We start from the raw sequence: 20,408 nt of genomic DNA, 5'->3' as shown, positions 1-20,408 counted from the left end.
TTTTATTAAAAAATCATAATTTCAATTTATATAATATAAAATAATTTTAATTTCAAGTCTTAATAAAAATAAAAATAAATTTATGATTATAAATAAATTAAAAAATAAATAGTTTTTAACAAAATATAAATAGTAATATTATAATAAAATCATAAATTATATTTTTAATAAATATTATAAAAAATAATACTAACATCCTATAAAAATATAATTAATTTATTTTGTTAAAAATCAATAATAATAATTTAAAATTAATCATTGTTAATACTGTTTTTAAACATTATTAAATTTATAACTCTCCTTTTAAAAATTACTTCTCAAAAACAACATCAAACAATTATATTAATTTTTATGCCAAACTCCTACGTATAGTTATGAATGATATTGACATTAAAATGCATGTAGCATCTTTCTCAATTCTACCCGATCTAATTATCCTTTTCCCTTTCTCTTTTTTTTTCATTCATGCTTATGTTATTTTATTAATAATCTTTTTAACAAGCCATTCTTTTTTTTTTTTTTTTCCTTTTGAAGCAAAACATAAAATGGTAAACAAAATCGTACGCATTTCTAAAAATTATTATATTAAAAGATTTTTAAAAAATAAAAATATAATTTAAAAAATGCGTAGCTTTAAGTAGATTCGGAGTATATGGATAATATATTAAATATAATAAATTTACCTGTCAAATATTTAAATGATCCATATTAATATTTATTTAATTTCAAAGTCATTTGTTAATGCACACATTCTTTTATACTCCAAGTATCAATAATTTAATTTTCTTTTATACACCAATATATATAACTAATTTAAAGGTAAATTTTTTTTTTTTCAAAAAACTAGTTTTACATATATATGAATTTTATGTGGTCCATGTGTTTATTATTATGTAATATTTATTTAAATATTATGGTTTAATAAATAATAAAGCTAAAAATCCTATTAATCAATTTTTGAGAAGTTAGTTTTTAAAATTAAAACCACTTTGATGGAAAGTGCAATTCTATTTTTATAAGGAAACTAATCCTCTCTTCATCCTATAAAATAAGCTATCTATTTCATCAATAAAGAACAAGTTCAAAGAAGGTTATTTCAAGCCACATCTTTTTTGGGGAAAGCTTAAGTACCAAAGAGTTGGTCCATTCATTGTTTGCAAGCTATATCCAAATCGAGTATTGATGTAAAGGTTAATGGGCTTAGTCATGTCAATGGCTAGCTAGTCCAATGGTTTCTTATTTATCTACTTTCCTTTGAATTTTGATTTTTTTTTATTTTTCTTTTAGTTTCCATTAAATAAATCCATCTCAACTCTTTGATTTGTGTTTTGAGGACTTTCCGGATAGATGGAATGCATAAAGCAAAGGAAAAAAGAGATTTAATGGTTCATCACCAGTTTGCACATTCATGCCAAAAATAGGGGAATTCATGCCAAAAACAAGGGAGTTTTCATAGCTTTGAAAATGCGAAAAATGAGTCTCTCTCCCAATTCGCATGATCATGCAAAATTTTTACATGACTGTGTGAAACTGATAAGGATAGTTGTAGAAATTTTATGCCTCTGGACCATTTCGCATGACTATGCGAAAGTCATCTTAAGGACTGCAATAAAATGAACCATCTGAACCACTTCACACACATGCGAAAATTTCACGTCTGTGCCAAAAAAAAAAAAATTGCAACAAATATAAACCTCTGTTTCATTTCGCACCATTAAGTGAAAACAAGCCCTCGTGCCAAAACTCTTCGTCTTCGTTGGACACGAGAAACTGAAGAGGTAGAAGACCATCAGTCATTTTTCCCTTTCATCCACACTCTCTCATATCTCTTCCTTGCCCTAAACCATGATCAAACATCGGGAACTCTCATTATTTTCATTTTTTAATTCCGAAGATTTACTTCAGCACTCTCAGTATTTCAGGCATTTCATGTATTTGGATTTCACTCATCTCTTTCTGAAATTGCAAGATGAATCTGGATTGAAAAGTTTGATTTGCTTTGAGAGGTTGCTGTATTTTTTTACGAATTTCGGACAAATTGATATCCTTTATTCCAATTATCATTCAATTCATCAAATTGTCTGTTTTAATTTTTGGTTTTTTCTTGTTATAGATGGGGAATCAAAAACAAAAATCAATGGAAATTGAGGAAGAGTTCATGGTGGTTAATGATGGAAATGACGAAGACGTTGGTCTCGAATTTCCTCCGAGATTCTTCATCTCTAAACTTCCCATTTCTGGATATCCAAACCAGAGGGATGTCACAAGATCTTCACTAGATAAAGGCAAATCAAAGATGCTTGTTCCTGAAAAATTACCGGTGAAGAGAACATGAAGCATCAGTGTTCAAAATCCTTCATCTTTTTCGACATCCCTTGCTACTCCTTTAGTTCAGCATGCTGTAATTCAATCACCAGTTACTGAAGTCCCTACTCCTATTCCAGTTACAAAATCTGTACCTCCACCGAGCCAACCAATTCAATTTCAATTCATGAAAGCCCCAAAGAACAAACTAGCCATTGGTACAAGAGAAGACTGCTCAGGTAGAAAATTCCATAAAGAATGCTACTATGATTTCAAGGCATTTGTTACATCTCCTCTTACTAAATTCTCCATGGAGCTGTGTCGTCAATATTTTTTGGAGCCATTCATGGTACCTAGACCATTCTTTTATTCTTACATAATTTAGGAATTTTACCAAACCATGACTAGCAAAGAAGTCTAACCTCCTTCAATGATTTATTTCGAAATTGATGGGAGACTAGGTATGTTGAATACTGAAATGGTAGTAAGAGCCTTGGATATTCCTCTTACACCTCCAAATCCAGCTGAGTTTCAACCTATTACTCAAACTAAAGCTGTTGAAATGGTTCGGATTATCTCTCAAAACCAATCCACCAATACACATGCAGTGTTGATGAGAGAAATAGATTCCAAATTCTAGTTTTTGGATTATGTCCTACACTCCAATGTTTATCCTTGTCAACACGCAATGCAAAGGCAAGAACATATACTAATGGCATTATTTAGAATTGTTAGTGGGCAATGATGGACACCTGCTTAATTATTCATGGCTACCATATTCTATTTTGAAGACAAGGTGCATTTGAAGAAATTGCAAAGAGCCAAGAAATATCCGTTATTCTTCCCGTGGATGTTGGGGAGCATCTTGGAGTACTATAGCTTCCCTACTAAACCTGGAAAAGAAAATAAACATCATTGTAGGGAAGTCTACACTGTTTCCAGATGGTAAGGAAGTGTGACCAAAATCGAATCTACACTCACAAGTGCTTCATTAACTACTGATAATGAACATCATTATGTGCCTTCTCCAAATTTGATTCTTAAAGATTTTGGTGATGGGGAAGATACACCCCCAAGACCACCAGTTGCCCCCACACCAGAAGTTGCTTTTACTTTTCCAAATCTTGATGCAGCCGCACATATTTTGGCTAGTCTTTCATCTACACCAAACATAGGTCCTTCATCATCTGATGGCTATGTACATATCTCAGCTGAGGCTTTCAACCAACTCTTAGCTCGTTTGGACACGATTCAAGAAAATCAAGCAAACATCCTACTCACTTAGCAGCAACTTGTCCAAAGAGTTGATGAACTTACCATGGTCATCCAACAATGAAAATATTCTTCCGAGAAGCCAACTAGTGTTCATGATGCTACTCATCTATCCATCCCAACTACACAAGAGACTAATTCTTCAGAGAGGGAGTCCACAGTGCCTACCACTATTGTGACACGTTCAAAGATCACCCCTTCCCCTCCATCTCATGATTAAGGATAGGGAGTGCCCTCTACTTTTCTCCTTGATCGTCACTTTTTCATTACATATACTCCTTGACTTCCTTTGTGTTTTTTTTTTTTTTTTTGTTATGATGATAGTTTTCACTTTTTGTTTCCTCATTTCCTACCATACTTATACTTTTATATTGTTTTTGTTTCAATTATAGACGTTGAAAAACAATGTTTTGCAGCTACCTTTCCCTTCATTTCTTTGCATTTTCTCGATTAACATTGAGGACAATGTTTAGTTTGGTTGGGGGGATGATAGGAAAGGAAGAGAAAGAGGTTTCTTGGTGATTTAGAATTGTTTGATTTTTTTTTTCTTTTGTTTGTTTTGATTGTGATAATTTTTATTAGCTAGAATTCTTTTTAAAACAAATTAATTGATAATTTTTTGAGAAGAACATAGCACTTATGTTTGATGAATGGGCATTCCTAGCTTGAAAAAAGTTGATTTGGAATACCAGCCCATTTGCTTGATTTTAGAAAACTTGTTATGTTGATTGAATTTTATTTAACTTTGAAGTTTTCACTTTCCCAATAGTCTTTTCTAATTGAGTCTTGGCACACACTATGCACTCTAGACCCCTGATATAAGATGAAAGACTAGTCTAACCCTAAGAGTTGGACCCAATTATCTTAGTAACTTGAATCACTTTTAAATTGAGTTGAGACACCTTCAAAAGAGGCTAATGAGCCCACCTCTCTAAGGAAAAAAAAATTGATGAATAAAAAGGTTGAGTTATGCTTATCTTGAAACCCGAGCAAGGTCTAAGGGGTATATGGCCCAAAGGTCTTTGAAGCTCGGTGCCCTAAGCCATTTTGGTTGGGAGTCATCGACCTCAATGCTCGTTACATGGGTGGATAGGTGGAGTATGAGCTCAATTGTAGGTGCTAAGATATTAGATCATAATTTAAGGAGTCCAGGGTGAAGTCTAAGAAGTTAGCGGCTGGTTAAATAGTCCTATAAACTTGGTGCCCTATGCCTTATGGTTAGGAGTCATCGATGAATCCCCGCTACATGGACTGTATACTTGGAGATACCTTTAGCATTGCATTCTTACAATTAAACCTTTGATATATATATATATATATATATATATATATATATATATATATAAAGAAATAAAGATAGGTGCATTCTTGACCTATGAGAGAGTGTTTTTTGTTGCTTAAGATAAATTGAGCTAAGTTAGGGAGAGGATTAGTTTTGAGTACTATATTCGGGGGCTAACCTAATTACACTTAAGAATTGTTTGGAAAGATTGTTTGGGGAATGAAAATGGATATGTTTTTTATGCCTTGATTTGCATGATATTCTTTCTATTAGAGATAGTAAATAAGTTGGGATTTTGTTGATACCTATGGATAGTAGGGTGTGCTTGTTTATCAACCATTTATGCTATGGAAATTTCAAAGATTTTTTTTTCAAATGATTTGCTTATGTGACTTATGATTTCGTTTGTTTGGTATTGTTTTTCTTTCCTTTTGTCATACCATTGCTAAGGGACTAGAAATGTGTTGGTTGGGAGCAATGATTAATACTCAAAAAAAGCATATTTTAGATAATAATTCTCATGAGTTTCACATCTTTTGAGTAGTAATTATGCCTAAAACACTCAATTAACATGTTATTGCCCTTGCAAGAGTTACAAACAAGTTTTATGAAGTTTTGGAGTCATTTTAAGGTATGATTTTGATAAATTGGTGACAAAAGAGATAAATCAAATTGAAAAGAACAAATAAAGTTGATGAAAATCCAAATGCACAATGAAAGAAGTAATTCAATTGGTTTGGACTGGGATTTTGAGTTGATTTGGAGGTGATTGAGGTAGATTCAAAAGAAAGAAATGGAAAAAATGATAAAAAAAAGGAGTTGAAAAATTAAATATTTCCATTTCGCATGACTATGCGAAATGGACTAGAAGGTATTTGTGCTACAAACCAAAGGGAAATCTCAAAGCTGATTTCGCATGATCATGCGAAAATTTCACACAACCATGTGAAATGCTCCAAGAAGGTGAAAATTGTTGCTGTTGCATTTGTGATTTCACACAATCATGCGAAATTGCTGGATCTCGTGTGAAATAACCATTTTATTACTAAACTAAAGATTTCTTGGTGAAAAAGCCTCCACAAGACCTTTAAGATGATGTCAAGTGTCCACTTGACCTTGGTCTATAAATAGAAACTTGATTTTATCATTTGAGAGTTTTTTAGATATTTCTAATTTGTAGAATATTCCAGATTTTCTCTCTTAAGAGAATTCTCTATTATCCTTCATTTTCTCTTATTTTCTCTCATTTTCTCGCTAGCCAAACATGCCTTGTGAGACCAAATCTCCAATCATGAGTGGTTAAATCTCGTTTTTCTCAGAGGAATGAAGATCTAGAGGCAAGATCTATGGTGAATTAGAGAAATGAGCTTGAATTGCAAAGGTAATTTGATCTAATTGATTGATTAATTGAATTTTGGGGATTTTTCTCTTCAAATTATCTTGGATGATTACTACAATGCAAACTAGGTATATTCATTAAATTCTTAAAGCTAGATTTGATGAGATTGAATAGTTGCATTGTGTGAATCATTGGAAGATAATTTAAGATGAATTGAATATATTATTTGAATTGATCTCTTGGATTAAATGACCTAATTTGAAGAGAAATTTGATCTAGATCTAAAGCTAAATCAAAAATCGATTTAGATGAAAATTTATGTTTTCAATCTAACTTGATGAAAATTAGATCTCAACATTTATTCACCATGAAATTTGTTTTCTAGAAAATCCTAACTTCGAGAATTTCATTTCCTATTAATTTTCTTATATTTTAGTTTTTCCTCTCAATTTGAAATCATTGTTATTTTGAACTTTTATCATGAATTGTCAAATTATTTTCACTTGATTACAATCATTTCTTCTCCTCTCATTCAAGCCTTAATTATTGAGAATAATTCATCCTAGTGGATGACACCTAAAAACCACTATACTACAGTAGTTTGTACTAAAACCATTTTTTGATCGGATACAAGCTACGTTAGAATAGTGAATTAGGTTATAAATTTTGTTTTGATCCAATAAACTACGAAAAAATCCAAGCGATCATTTATTATTATTTTTTATTCACTATTATTTAATTATTTTCAAAGCCCATTTGGTTAATGTTTTTGGGCCTTTTTGTTATGCATTTTGGGCTAAACTTCTCATTTTGGAGAACTAATACTGGTCATTCATCTCAAGACCACATCCCCACAATTCATTTTCTTTAAAAAAAAAAAAAAAAAAAAAAGACAAAACAAAACAAAGACAAAAAAAAAAAAAAACAAAAAACAAAAACAAAAAAACTCCAAATCCCTAACTTCTCTCTCGTCCCTCCACAGTTTCCACTTCACATTCCCCTTTCCTCTCCTTTTTTTTTTCTTCTTCTTCTTTTCTCCCATATTCTCTTCTCCACTCACTATTCCTTTATGTTTTTTTCCCATTTTTTAGGTCCCTCCCATTTCCTTCTTTCTTTCCTTTTTCTTGTCACCTTATTTTGTTTTTGTAGACCCTCTATTTTTTCCCTTTAGGACATGTTTTTAAGTTCACTTCCAATGCTCCATAATGGCTCCTTGGTGGCCCATTACTACTCATACTACTTACCCTTTTTTAGCCACCTTGGAGACTTTGGTTGAGGAATTTATCTAACCCCAATTGTGACTCTTAGCAGCCCAAATTTAGATTTAAGCTTTTCTTTCTTTTTTGGATAGCTTCTAGGTCACTTAAGCCCATTTAAGCACACTTGGCCCATTAGGCTCCACCTTAGGCCTACCTAGGTCACTTAAGCCCAATTAGGCACACTTGGCCCACCTTAAGTACACTTAGGTTGCCTTGTAAGCATTTTTTGCCTGACTTATATGGCTTACATAGTTCGCATGATTTGTATTTTTAACACTTGCATGTGTTTGATTTCTTATTTATTTATCTATTTATTTATTTAGTTATTTATTTATTTATTTACTTATTATCTATATAGTTATTTGTTTACTTTTATATATTTATTTGTTTTTAGAAAATTGCATGAGATCAATTATCTTATCTCTTTTTATGATTATTATTATTATTATTATTATTATTATTATTATTACTATTACTATTAAATGTTTTTACTAATATGTACGTAAATAAATTTTTAGTAAGTTATTTTTTATTTTTTTATTTTTTTAAGGTGCTTTTAATATATTTGTGGCAAGTTAAGTTTTCTTTTTTTCTTTTTTTTTTTTTAAAAAAAAGGTGTTTTAATTACTATATATATATTATGCCAATTTGATAAGTTATTATTATTATTATTATTATTTTAAAGTTTGTTAATTTTTTTATTTTTTTGAATTGTGATTGTAGGGACCCATCCCTGATGACACGTGGCACACGTCCCCTGACGATACGTGGCACGTGATCCTATCCGGAGTATCCACATCCAGATTTCCCCGAGAGAACACGTGGTGCACTCTCCTCTCCGGACCCCCTGAAGTAAGAGCACACGAGACTCGCAAAGCATCACATCCGGACCGCCGCCAGTACTCATCCGGCGACCTTTCATATTCTATCCGGATATGTTCATCCGGATCACCGACCAAACCAAGCATGCCTCACTACGTCATTCTGACATCCTGTCACAATCCATATTCCGATGTCTGCAGAGTGAAAAGACAGAAGTGACAGCAAGTCACTTCCCACGATCTCTGACAGCCGTTCGTAGGATGAGGATGTCCCTGCCACTACCTAGTGGCATCATGGTAAACCAAAAAGCCTTCCATTATTTATGGAGAGAGAATTTCTAAATGCTATATATATAAACCTTCGCGCAAAGAAGAAGGTAAGCTTTTCCAACACCTAGTAAAAGGCCAACTGTGCCAACTGCTTTTATCTCTCTTTCCATGGTTGACAAAACCATCGGAGGGTGTGTCCGGACACCCCGTCCGGACGCCTTTTGCAGGAACAGCTGAATCAGGAATCTATATTGGTTGAGATCGTACGTCCATTCATTTGGCAACTACATGGATCATTGGGAATACGAGGCCTCAACATTGGCGCCGTTTGTGGGAAACTTTTTCGCTGATTCAGTAACCAGCAAATATGGCCACACCTTCCCAAAGCCGTTCATCTGGTAGAGGAGAGGAAGATAATTCTGAATGGCGCCATGCCATTGAAAAAAGGCAGTTAGCAAGCGAGCGACAACTGCAAACTCTCCTCCAGGAGACGACAAGGTTAAGAGAGGAAAATGCAATATTACAAATCCAGGCGTCATCGACGGGGCCTCCCCGTCGTCAGCAATCTAGAGGCCAAGTAGCCAACTCAAGGCCTCATCCATAGTCGATTTACCCCGAAACAGCGGGGGCAATCCCTGAAACACGCAACGCTAGGCCGCATGAGCCACACACACCCATGCCTCGAGCTCCCCGTGAAGAGAGCTCAGATTCCACTCATTTCTCATCAAAGAGACAGCGTGACAGAAGATCCCAATTGTCAGGCGCTATGCGTGCGAGACTGGGCCCCCAGCAACCTGGCAGGCCCAAGCCACCAATAACCACCACAGGGGGAGTGCACCATGATCCTGCGGTCACCCCATACCATAGAACGTTCTCCCGCACCGTGACCCCTTGGTCACCCCCATGGTGCAGAACGTTCCTCCGCACCAAGCGGTACGAACCATTGGGAAGAATCCCCCGAACGAGCCACTCATGGGCTCCATTAGCAAAAGGCTGGATGACATGCTCTCCACGCCTTTCTGCTCTCATATCATTCATTACGAGCCCCCAAGGGGGTTCCTTGTACCAAAATTCTCCACATACGATGGGTGCAGTGACCCCTTTGACCATATCATGCATTATCGACAGCTTATGACGCTCGATATAGGCAACGACCCGCTGCTATGTAAAGTGTTCCCTGCCAGTCTACAAGGTCAGGCTCTCTCATGGTTCCATCGCCTACCTCCTAACTCTGTGGATAATTTCAGAGACCTTTCAGAAGCTTTCGTAGGACAATACCTATGCTTCGCTCGGCATAAACAAAACATTAGCACCCTGCATAACATAAAAATGAAGGATAATGAATCCTTGAGGGAATTCGTGAAACGATTTGGCCAAGCTGTCCTACAAGTGGAAGCTTGCAGCATGGACGCCGTCCTACAGATCTTCAAGCGAAGCATCTGTCCAAGCACTCCATTTTTTGAGTCACTAGCTAAAAAGCCTCCCATGACGATGGACGACTTGTTTCGACGTGCGAACAAATACTCAATGCTTGAAGATGACGTACGGGCAGCCACCCAGCAAGTGTTGGTTGCCGGACAGCCGTCCAAGGGTAATACAGAAGGAAGCGCCAAACTTCCGGACAGGCCAAGGCCATCCGATCGAAGGCAAGAAGGGCCAAGCCGCCCGGAAATGCCACCCCTCACACCCCTCTCCATAACTTATGAGAAGCTTCTCCCTATGATCCAAAGCATGTCCGACTTCAGGTGGCCCAGACCCCTCGGATCGGATCCATCCAAAAGAGATCATAGCAAAAAATGCGCTTACCACAAGGAGCATGGCCACACAACGGAGACGTGCAGAAGCCTCCAATATCTGGTGGAAAGGCTTATAAAGGCGGGACATTTAAGGCAATACCTCCGCTCAAATGCCAGAGATAAAGACGCCTCCCGGAGCCACGACTCTGGAGCCCCCGTGGTTCTAGTCGCCCCCAAAGCCGTCATAAACTACATTAATGGAAGTCCGTCGGATGAAGAGATAAATTCCAAACGAAAGAGGCAAAAATTGTTACGAGAAGCAATGGTGCGTGAGCGCGTCAACTCCATCCGGCCTGGGATAACCGGAGGAAGCCCTCGCCCCATAGACGGGACAATCACTTTTCCACCAGTAGACCCTACACGGATATTACATCCGCACCGTGATGCCCTCATTCTATCCTTGGGGATAGACAAATTCGACGTAAGACGCATCTTAATTGACCCAGGCAGCTCAGCCGATCTGGTGCAAGCATCAATCATAAGCCACATGGGACACAACTTAGTCGGTCTCGAAAACCCTGGAAGGATTTTGTCCGGATTCAACGGGGCATCAACTATTTCCTTGGGAGACATTGTGCTGTCAGTCCAAGCTGGACCAGTCACTCTCAACGTTCAATTTTTGGTGGTACAAGATCTATCACCCTTCAATGTTATCTTGGGACGCGCATGGCTGCACTGCATGAAAGCCATCCCCTCCACATACCATCAGATGGTAAGCTTTCTTACTGAGGATGGGCAAATCAACCTGTACGGCAGCCAGCTAGCCGCTCGCCAATGCTACCAGATAGCAAGAGAACCAGGGACCAGTCAGGAAGACGAATCTCTCCCTGAGTCCACTCCCACACTTGACCAATAACAGTCACTGTGTCCGACGGACAGAGATCCCCCGGTAGCAGATCCCTTACAAACAATCCAAATTTCGAAAGAAGATGCTCACCTTACTCATATCAGTTCCCTCTTAACGCCTGAAGAAGCCCAGAACGTCGAAAACGCCCTCCGGCAAAACCATGACATTTTCGCATGGGCACACTCTGATATGAAGGGAATCCACCCCTCAATAGTCTCTCATAAACTTAACGTTTTACCAACAGCGAAACCCATCCGGCAGGGGGTTAGACGTTTTCACCCGGACAGACAAAAAATCATCTGGAATGAGATCGACAAGTTACTGGAAGCCGGATTCATCAAAGAAGTGGATTATCCGGACTGGTTGGCAAATGTAGTAGTGGTACCCAAAAAAGAAGGCAAATGGCGGGTCTGCGTTGACTACACCAACCTCAATAAAGCGTGTCCGAAAGACAGTTTCCCCTTGCCACGAATAGATCAAATTGTGGATTCCACTGCGGGGCAAGGGATGCTCTCCTTCCTGGACGCTTTCTCCGGATATCACCAAATCCCCATGGCCCCAGATGATCAAGAGAAGACAGCCTTCATAATGCCACACAGACTTTATTGTTACAAAGTCATGCCATTTGGCCTCAAAAATGCTGGCGCTACTTACCAAAGACTGATGACAAAGATATTCAAACCTCTAATCGGCCGCACAGTAGAGGTGTATATTGATGATATCGTGGTCAAAAGCAAAACCCGAGAGGAGCACGTTCTCCACTTGCAAGAAGTTTTTCACCTCCTGAGGAAATTTGACATGAAGCTAAATCCTTCTAAATGCGCCTTTGGCGTAAGTGCTGGAAAATTCCTGGGATTTATGGTCAGTCAAAGGGGGATAGAGGTTAGCCCAGATCAAGTCAAGGCAGTCATAGAAACACCACCCCCCAGGAACAAGAAGGAATTACAGCGCCTCACAGGCAAGCTTGTTGCCCTAGGGCGTTTTATAGCCCGTTTCACCGATGAGCTACAACCCTTCTTCTTGGCAATCCGCAAAGCAGGAGCAAGCGGATGGACGGACAGCTGTCAAAACGCTTTCGAAAAAATTAAGTGGTGCCTCATGCAACCACCCATCCTAAGCAGCCCCCTCCCCAGAGAAAAATTGTATATGTACCTGGCTGTCTCAGAGTGGGCAATTAGCGCTGTCTTATTCCGCTGCCCATCACCCAAGGAGCAGAAACCCATCTACTACATCAGCGGAGCGTTAGTAGACGTAGAAACCAGATATTCAAAGATGGAATTAACGGCCTTACCGCTTCGAAGTGCCGCTCAGAAACTCCGCCCCTATTTCCAAGCACACCCGGTGGTCGTGTTAACTGACCAACCCCTTTGCAATATCCTACACAAGCCGGACCTAATCGGGAGAATGCTTCAATGGGCCATAGAATTGAGTGAATTTGGAATCGAGTTCCAACCCAGATTGTCCATAAAAGGCCAAGGGATGGCTGACTTCGTGCTGGAATACTCCCGAAGGCCCACCCAACACGAGGAGCCAAGCGAAAAACAATGATGGACTTTACGGGTTGATGGGGCCTCCCGATCGTCCGAATCCAGAGTAGGGCTCCTGTTACAATCCCCAACCGGAGAGCATCTGGAGCAAGCCATCCGGCTGGGGTTCCCCGCCTCTAACAATGAAGCAGAATATGAAGCCATCTTAGCCGGATTGGACCTCGCTTTGGCCTTATCCGTCTCCAAACTTCGGGTTCATAGTGATTCCCAACTTGTGGTAAGACATGTTCAGAAAAAATATGAGGCCAAGGATGCACGCATGGCGCGATACTTAAACAAAGTAAGAGACACCTTGCAGCGATTCACCGAATGGACGATTGAAAAAATCAGGCGAACTGAAAACTCACGTGCCGACGCCCTAGCAGGCATAGCTGCTTCTCTTCCCATCAAAGAAGCTATACTATTGCCTATATATGTGCAAACCAAACCCTCCGTCACAGAAGCCTCCACTTGTAATGCCATTGAGGAAAATGAAACAGACGACAAAGGCTGGATGAAAGCCATCATCGAATACCTCCGGATAGGCACCCTGCCCGAAGAAACCAAGCAAGCACACAAGATCCGGGTGCAAGCTGCCCGCTTCACCATGATTGGGGGGCACCTGTACAAGCGATCCTTTACAGGCCCCTACCTCAGATGCCTAAATCATTCAGAGGTATCGTATGTATTAGCTGAATTGCATGAGAGAGTATGTGGAAATCATACCGGAGGTCGGTCTCTAGCGCACAGGGCCCATTCGCAAGGTTATTACTGGCCTACGATGAAAAAGGATGCGGTGGCATATGTCAAAAAATGTGACAAATGTCAAAGGCATGCCCTCATTCCACATATGCCATCAGGAGAATTGAAAACAATCTCAGGACCCTGGCCCTTCGCACAGTGGGGCATGGACATCGTAGGACCTCTACCAGTCGCACCCGCCCAGAAAAAATTCCTGCTTGTAGCCACGGATTACTTCACTAAATGGGTAGAAGCCGAAGCCTATGCTAGCATCAAAGATAAAGATATCACCAGATTCGTATGGAAAAACATTATCTGTCGCTTTGGAATCCCCCAAACCATCATAGCCGACAATGGCCCACAGTTTAAACTTTTTCATACTACTTTAAACTTTTTTCACATATTTAACTCGTTTATATAAATATTAAATAATTTTAAAATATACAAGTTTCTTAATATTTGTAATTATATTTGACTTTTTTTTTTTTCATAATAAAACCAAATTCTATTAAAAAATTATTTTTTAATTTTATTTTTCCTTCTCTAATATTTATCAGGACCAAATATGATCTAATAATGGTTTCTATTTTATGGATTTTTTTTTTTTTACTATCTATGTATGTATGTACGGAAACACTTTTTTCCAAGAAATGTAGCTGGTATCAAAGGCATGGCCCACCTAGCAAGTGGCTGCCCTCCAACTCAAGCTTTAACTCATAAGCTGATGAATGTGGTGATGGGCTTTGAATTAAGGATGATGGAGAACACTCACAAATGTTATCGGTGCAGAAGAAGTTGTCTCATAGACGTTTCCACTAATAAGAACAACTAAAGGCCTAAATGTCAAAGCCATGGGCCTAAATGTCGAAGCCATTTGCCTAGAAGTTACATCAAAGTATGAAAATTAATTCCTAACTAAAAGACTGATATTGTTTTGTTGGGTGGTGGTCTTTTGCTTCACACATACTTTGAAAATTCATCTCTTCAACCTTTTTCCTCTTTCTAGAATTCTTTTGGTCTCCCTTTTACCGCGTCTTTTGGAGCCATCCAGTGCTCCTTATCATTTTTGTTTTCCAACTTTGAAATAGTATGAGCTTCGTGTTTGAAACTGCTCACTCTTTCCAACATATTTGTAGATTTGGACCACTAATAATTTAGCACTTTTTTTAAAAAGTTTATGAATAAAAAAAAAAAGCACTTTTGTTTAATATGTTCATGAACCATACCCTTCAAACCAAAGCATATGTGTATATGATATTAAGAGTATGTTTTAGATGTCATTTTTAAAAAAAAAAAGTTAGACTTGTTTGTAACATTTGAAAATGTTTTCTTATAAAAATTAAACGTTTTGCAAAATTTTAAAAATTGTTTTTAAAAACACATATCCTATAATCACATGAAGTACATAATGATTTTCAAAATTTGTTATACACCTGAATATTAAAAACACGTCCAAATACCTTTTGGTGGTTCGAAACATCGATTGATTTTTGGAATCAAGTGTTTGTTATATAAGTAGTATCAATAGCAACAAAAAAAAAAAACAACCAAAAATACTATGAGGAAGATGGATCACTTCCCCTCCAAATCAAGAGTAGCAGCAACTTGCTTAGCTGATGGCTCCAAAACCTCTTCGATAGCTGGTGAGCTAGTTAACTCAAACTTGCATCCCACATCACATTCAAGGGGTTTGACTGTTCTCCACTGGCTACTAGTGAACATCAGAATGGTAGTGCCCCTTTTCCAATTGCCCTTTATTTATTTATGTATTTTTATTTTGGTTCTGCCACCTTTGAGGAGCACCCATGGAGGAGCTAGATAGCACTTCTTTTTGGGGGAGTGGGGGACGACTTCCATGCTTAGCTGCATGGGACACATGGCCAAGGACACCACCACCTCGCCATGGTGGTGGTTGAGATGAGACTCGTTCTGAAATGGATGACGGATGATGGGTATGGGAGCAGTGGAATAGGTGAGGAGAGATATTTTGGTGAGGGTATTCGTTGAGCTGAAAGAAGGGGGAGCCTTTTTTTTGGCTGAAAAAGGAGTTCGGGAGGAGGAATTGGTCAGAGAGAAACTAGAGATGACACCTAGTGCACTTTCAGGTATACTCATATTTAACGATACATTCTAGAGATGACACCTAGTGCACTTTCAGGTATGCTCATATTTAACGATACATTCTTTTATTCTGAGTATGATTCCCCTGAGAGGTCTTGCTTGATTTATTTGGCGTTTTTCTACCTATGTTGGGGGTTCCTTCTCTGTTTTGTTAATTTAGCTTTGAAAAATGGATGAGGGTCTCTATCATATCCATTGCGGGATATCCAGATATACGTATGGTATTTTTGTTTTGAATCCATTTATGTTTCTTCTCACCAACATGAGCTCATTGAGAAACCATGAAATGTAGCTATCTTTGGTTTGTCTTGTTTTTTTTTATTATTATTATTACTCTGTTTGTTTTCCTTCTTTTCTTCTTTTGTTTGGTTGCCTCCCTCTCTTTCTCTATGGATGCTTTGGGTGTATAGCACCATGGATACTACCAGGTGACTGTTACAGAGACGTGTTTTCTGAATGCTATCAAGACTCGGAATCAAACTTGCAAAGAGAAAACGGGTTTAGAGGCTTTGATGACTGATGTCCTATAGAGAAACTAAAATGGAATCGGTTGAATATGGGTCTTATAGAGCTTTTGAATATGGTGTTGGTTTGCTTGTAGCTGGCTTGGATGAATCGTAGGATCACTCCCATTATAACTGCCCAAGTATTTTGAGACGTTCCAAAACTCTTCATGAGAAATCTTGCAAGGAGAAAAGCTTAAGAGCTTCATATGCACATTCACAGTGGCTTGAAGTGGGAAGCCTCTCAATATACTAGATCAGGAAACGGTGCACAGTAACCATGCATATAAGGCCATCCTCTGTTCTCTTCCATACCCATTCCATCAACCACTCCATGTACCCATTTCTCTCTTTAACCATCCATCCTTGCTTCACCTCTCCTGTTTCACACTCGTCAACCTCACCACCTCTTTGCACCCATACCAATAAAACCCATTTTATAATACCCATCCAGCCCATTTCTCTCATAAACTCTTGTCCGCATGGTCCCCCTCACCTTTCTGCTTCTCTCATGCTCATCAACCCCCAATCTATCCCATATGAGCTCACCAACTTCACGTATTTCCCACTCATGCATGCAAGGATTATGCGCCCATAGCTGCTACCCAAGCCCATTTCCATGCCCATTCTTCAACCTCCTTGTCCCCACCCTTTCCTCTGGTAAGCTTAGCTTGGATTTTTTATCTTCATTTTTCAATATGAAAACGGTTTGATTTTGTGGATCAGAGCTAGGATTTTGTTGATAATTGTTGTTTGATTTGTAAGAGGAGGATGATGAGATTGTTTTAGAGTATTTACTTCACTGTTTAGAGTAGCAGGCCCCGCTTTATCAACTGGAGTTGCTGGTGACCCAAATAAATGAATCAATGATGAGTGTAGGTTATCATGGGGGTATAAAGGTTTGGTGGTAAGGCCAATGGAAAATGGGTTGACATCTCCATGCATGGCTCTTAATGGTTATGGTGGTGGTGGTGGAAAAGAATATATAAAATGGGTTTGTGGCCATTATACTGGAGACGTGCACATGATGATCACCACAATTCATATTTCTTTTTATTATTTCTTCACATTTTGATATCAAAACAAAATTTTCAAGATTTGACTTTCCAAATTTCATTCTCAAAATGATTTTTTTTTATATATTCCAATTTTCAAAATTTAATTTTCCAACATTCCATCCTTAAAATTAATTTTTCGTTCCGACATTCCATCCTGAAAATAAATTTTTCGGGTTTCCAGTTTCCGAAATTTAATTTTCTGACATTCCATCCTTAAAATAATTTTTTTCCGATATTCCATCCTTAAAATAATTTTTCGGGTTTCCAGTTTTCGAAATTTAATTTTCCAACATTCCATCCTTAAAATTAATTTTTCGGGTTTCCAGTTTTCTAAATTAATTTTCCGACATTCCATCCTTAAAATTAATTTTTCAGGTTTCCAGTTTTCAAATTTAATTTTCCGACATTCCATCCTTAAAATAATATTTTGGGTCTCCAACTTTCGAAATTTAATTTTCCCACGTTCCATCTCTAAATAATTCTTCCATTTTCCAATTTCTAAATTTACTTTTCAATTTTCACAATTATTTATCTAATAATTATTATTCTCGTTATTACTATTATTCCATTTATTTATCTATTTATTTATTTTAAAAATTCCATCTTTAAACAAATTTTTCAGAATTTCGTCTTCCAAATTTAATTTCCAATTTCGAAAATTTCACTATTCACGTTCATTCTTTTAAGTATTATTTTCGTTATTATTATCATTATTCCATTTATTTATTTATTTATTTTAACTAAAAATTCCATCTTTAAACAATTTTTCAAATTTCAAAAATTCCACTATTCATGTTCATTCGTTTAAATATTACTTTCGTTGTTATTATTATTATTCCATTTATTTATTTATTTCTTTTAAAAAATTCTGATCATTAAAGTTCAATTTTTCAAAATTCTGTTTTTCAAATTTAATTTCCAATTTCAAAAATTCCACTATTCACGTTCATTCATTTAAGTATTATTTTCGTTATTATTATCATTATTCCATTTATTTATTTTAACTAAAAATTCCATCTTTAAACAATTTTTCAAATTTAAAAAATTCCACCATTCTTGTTCATTCGTTTAAATATTGCTTTCGTTGTTATTATTATTATTTCATTTATTTATTTATTTATTTATTTTAAAATTTTCAATAATTAAAGTTCAATTTTTCAAAATTCCGTTTTCTAAATTTAATTTCCAATCTAAAAAATTTCACTATTCACATTAAGTTGTTTAATGATTATTTTCGTTATTATTATCTCATTCATTTATTTATTCACTTATTCATTTATTGAAAATTCCATCCCTAAATAATTCTTCAAATTTCCAATCTCTAAATTCAATTTCCAATTTCTAAAATTCTACTTTTCACACTTATTTATCCAATCTTTATTATTTTCGTTATTCAATTCATTCACTTATTCACTTATCCATTTATTTAAAATCCCCTCTCTAAATAATTCTTCAAATTTCCAATCTTTAAATTCAATTTCCAATTTCCAAAATTCTCATCTTCGTAATTATTTATCCAATCATTATTATTTTCGTTATTCTACTCATTTATTTATTCACTTGTTCATTTATTTAAAATTTCATCCCTAAATAATTATTTAAATTTCCAATCCCTAAGTTCAATTTCCAATTTCTGAAATCCTAACTTTCGCAATTATTTATCCAATCATTATTATTTCGTCATTATTATTATTCTATTCATTTATTTATTCACTTATTCATTTATTTAAAATTCTATCTTTAAATAATTCTTCAAAATTCCGATTTTCAAATTCAGTTTTTTGAAATTCCAATTTTCCAATTTCCGAACTTAATTTTCAATTCCAAATATTCTAATTCTCGCATTTATTCCGTTACTTACTTATTATTATCATTTTATTCATTTATTTCTAAAAATTTTGCCTTTGAATGATTTCCAAGATTTCCAATTTTTATAATTCAATTTTCATAGTTTTTGCTTCTCAAATAATTTTCAGTTCTGATTTCTTTCAAAATTTAATTTCTAAAGTCCCAATTTTCGTAATTTAATTTTTTTTTTAAATCCCAAACTCTCAAATAATTTTCAAAATTCCAATTTCTTTGAAATTTAATTTCTAAAATTCTCATTCTTACATTTAATTTCTAAAAACCCAATTTTCAAATAATCTCCAAAACTCCAATTTTTAAATAATCTCTAAGACTCCAATTTTCAAATAAATTTCAAAAATCTAGTTTTCCCTCGAACAGTTTTCATTTCTGTTTGGTGATACATGTGATATGTTTTGTGCTCTTTATTGTACACTGACCCCATTTTTATGATAGCGCATTGCTCGTTCGTGGCCCAAGTACATATCCACTCTCATTCTGGTCATTCTCTATGCATGTTTTGATTCCCATATGTGTATGATCGATTTGAGTATCCATTGATTTTCCTATTGATTGCTACGTCAACTTCATTTTATTAGTAGAGACCCGACTTTAAGGACTTAGAGAGGTGCTATGGTTTTTACCGTACCTTCCCGATAAGTAACCTGACCCTTGAGCTCGATCTGGTTTTTCACAGATCACCTTTAAAAATTGAGCTCACCATCGAGTGGAAAACGCATAAGCCGAAATACGGGGTCCACAATTAATTATATCTCAATTTATTTAAAATATATTTATTTAGTAAGAAAATTCAAAAAATCTAGTTGTGTGTATAAGGAAAACCATAAAATCATCATCCATCATGTATGTTGTGTGGGAAGCTTCCCTCCATGTGTCCTTTCCAAGCTCAAGACCCTTTGGTCGTCTAAGGTAAGTAAACAATTTGTTAAGGAGCAGTTCGTTTGGACCAAGACAAACTTCGTCTAGCACAAGAGGAAAGACAAATTTCCTTCTTCCCCAATGTCAGACAAAATGGACAGACCAAGCTAATTAAGACTTCCAGATGGACAAACTAACCCAGTCAAAAATTTCAGGCATTGGACAAATGATTAATCACCACCAATGTCTGAGCAACAATCTAGATTGTATTTACACTAAAAAAATCAATGGCTATCAGTTGTTACACGCAATCAGCGACATTGACAAACGTAAATGCACACAGTCAATGATATGGTCCGAGATTCTAGCACGATAGACAACAAATGATACCAATCAGTAGCTCTTGTTTGGTATGATTGCCTAATCTCTGCTAAGATGATGACGTTGACTACCTTATTAAGGCATAGTATCTGCCACGACGACGATCATCAGAACAAGAAATGTATGAATGCACAATTAACGTTGTGATGATGATGTCATATGTT

The 20,408-nt window shown here is 36.5% G+C and overlaps 1 protein-coding gene across 1 annotated transcript; it reads left to right on the top strand.

The window, feature by feature from the left end:
- The first annotated feature begins 9,678 nt into the window (after positions 1–9,678).
- LOC117904786 lies at positions 9,679–11,199 on the top strand. Its single transcript, XM_034817544.1, has one exon. It carries the CDS (start codon positions 9,679–9,681, stop codon positions 11,197–11,199), a length of 1,521 nt encoding a protein of 506 aa, XP_034673435.1.
- Positions 11,200–20,408: the final 9,209 nt, after the last annotated feature.

The sequence above is a fragment of the Vitis riparia genome, chromosome 17 (genome assembly GCF_004353265.1).
Source record: "Vitis riparia cultivar Riparia Gloire de Montpellier isolate 1030 chromosome 17, EGFV_Vit.rip_1.0, whole genome shotgun sequence".
NCBI lineage: Eukaryota > Viridiplantae > Streptophyta > Magnoliopsida > Vitales > Vitaceae > Vitis > Vitis riparia.
Note: the sequence above shows the minus strand (reverse complement) of the source record. Positions and strands in the feature narration are given on the sequence as shown.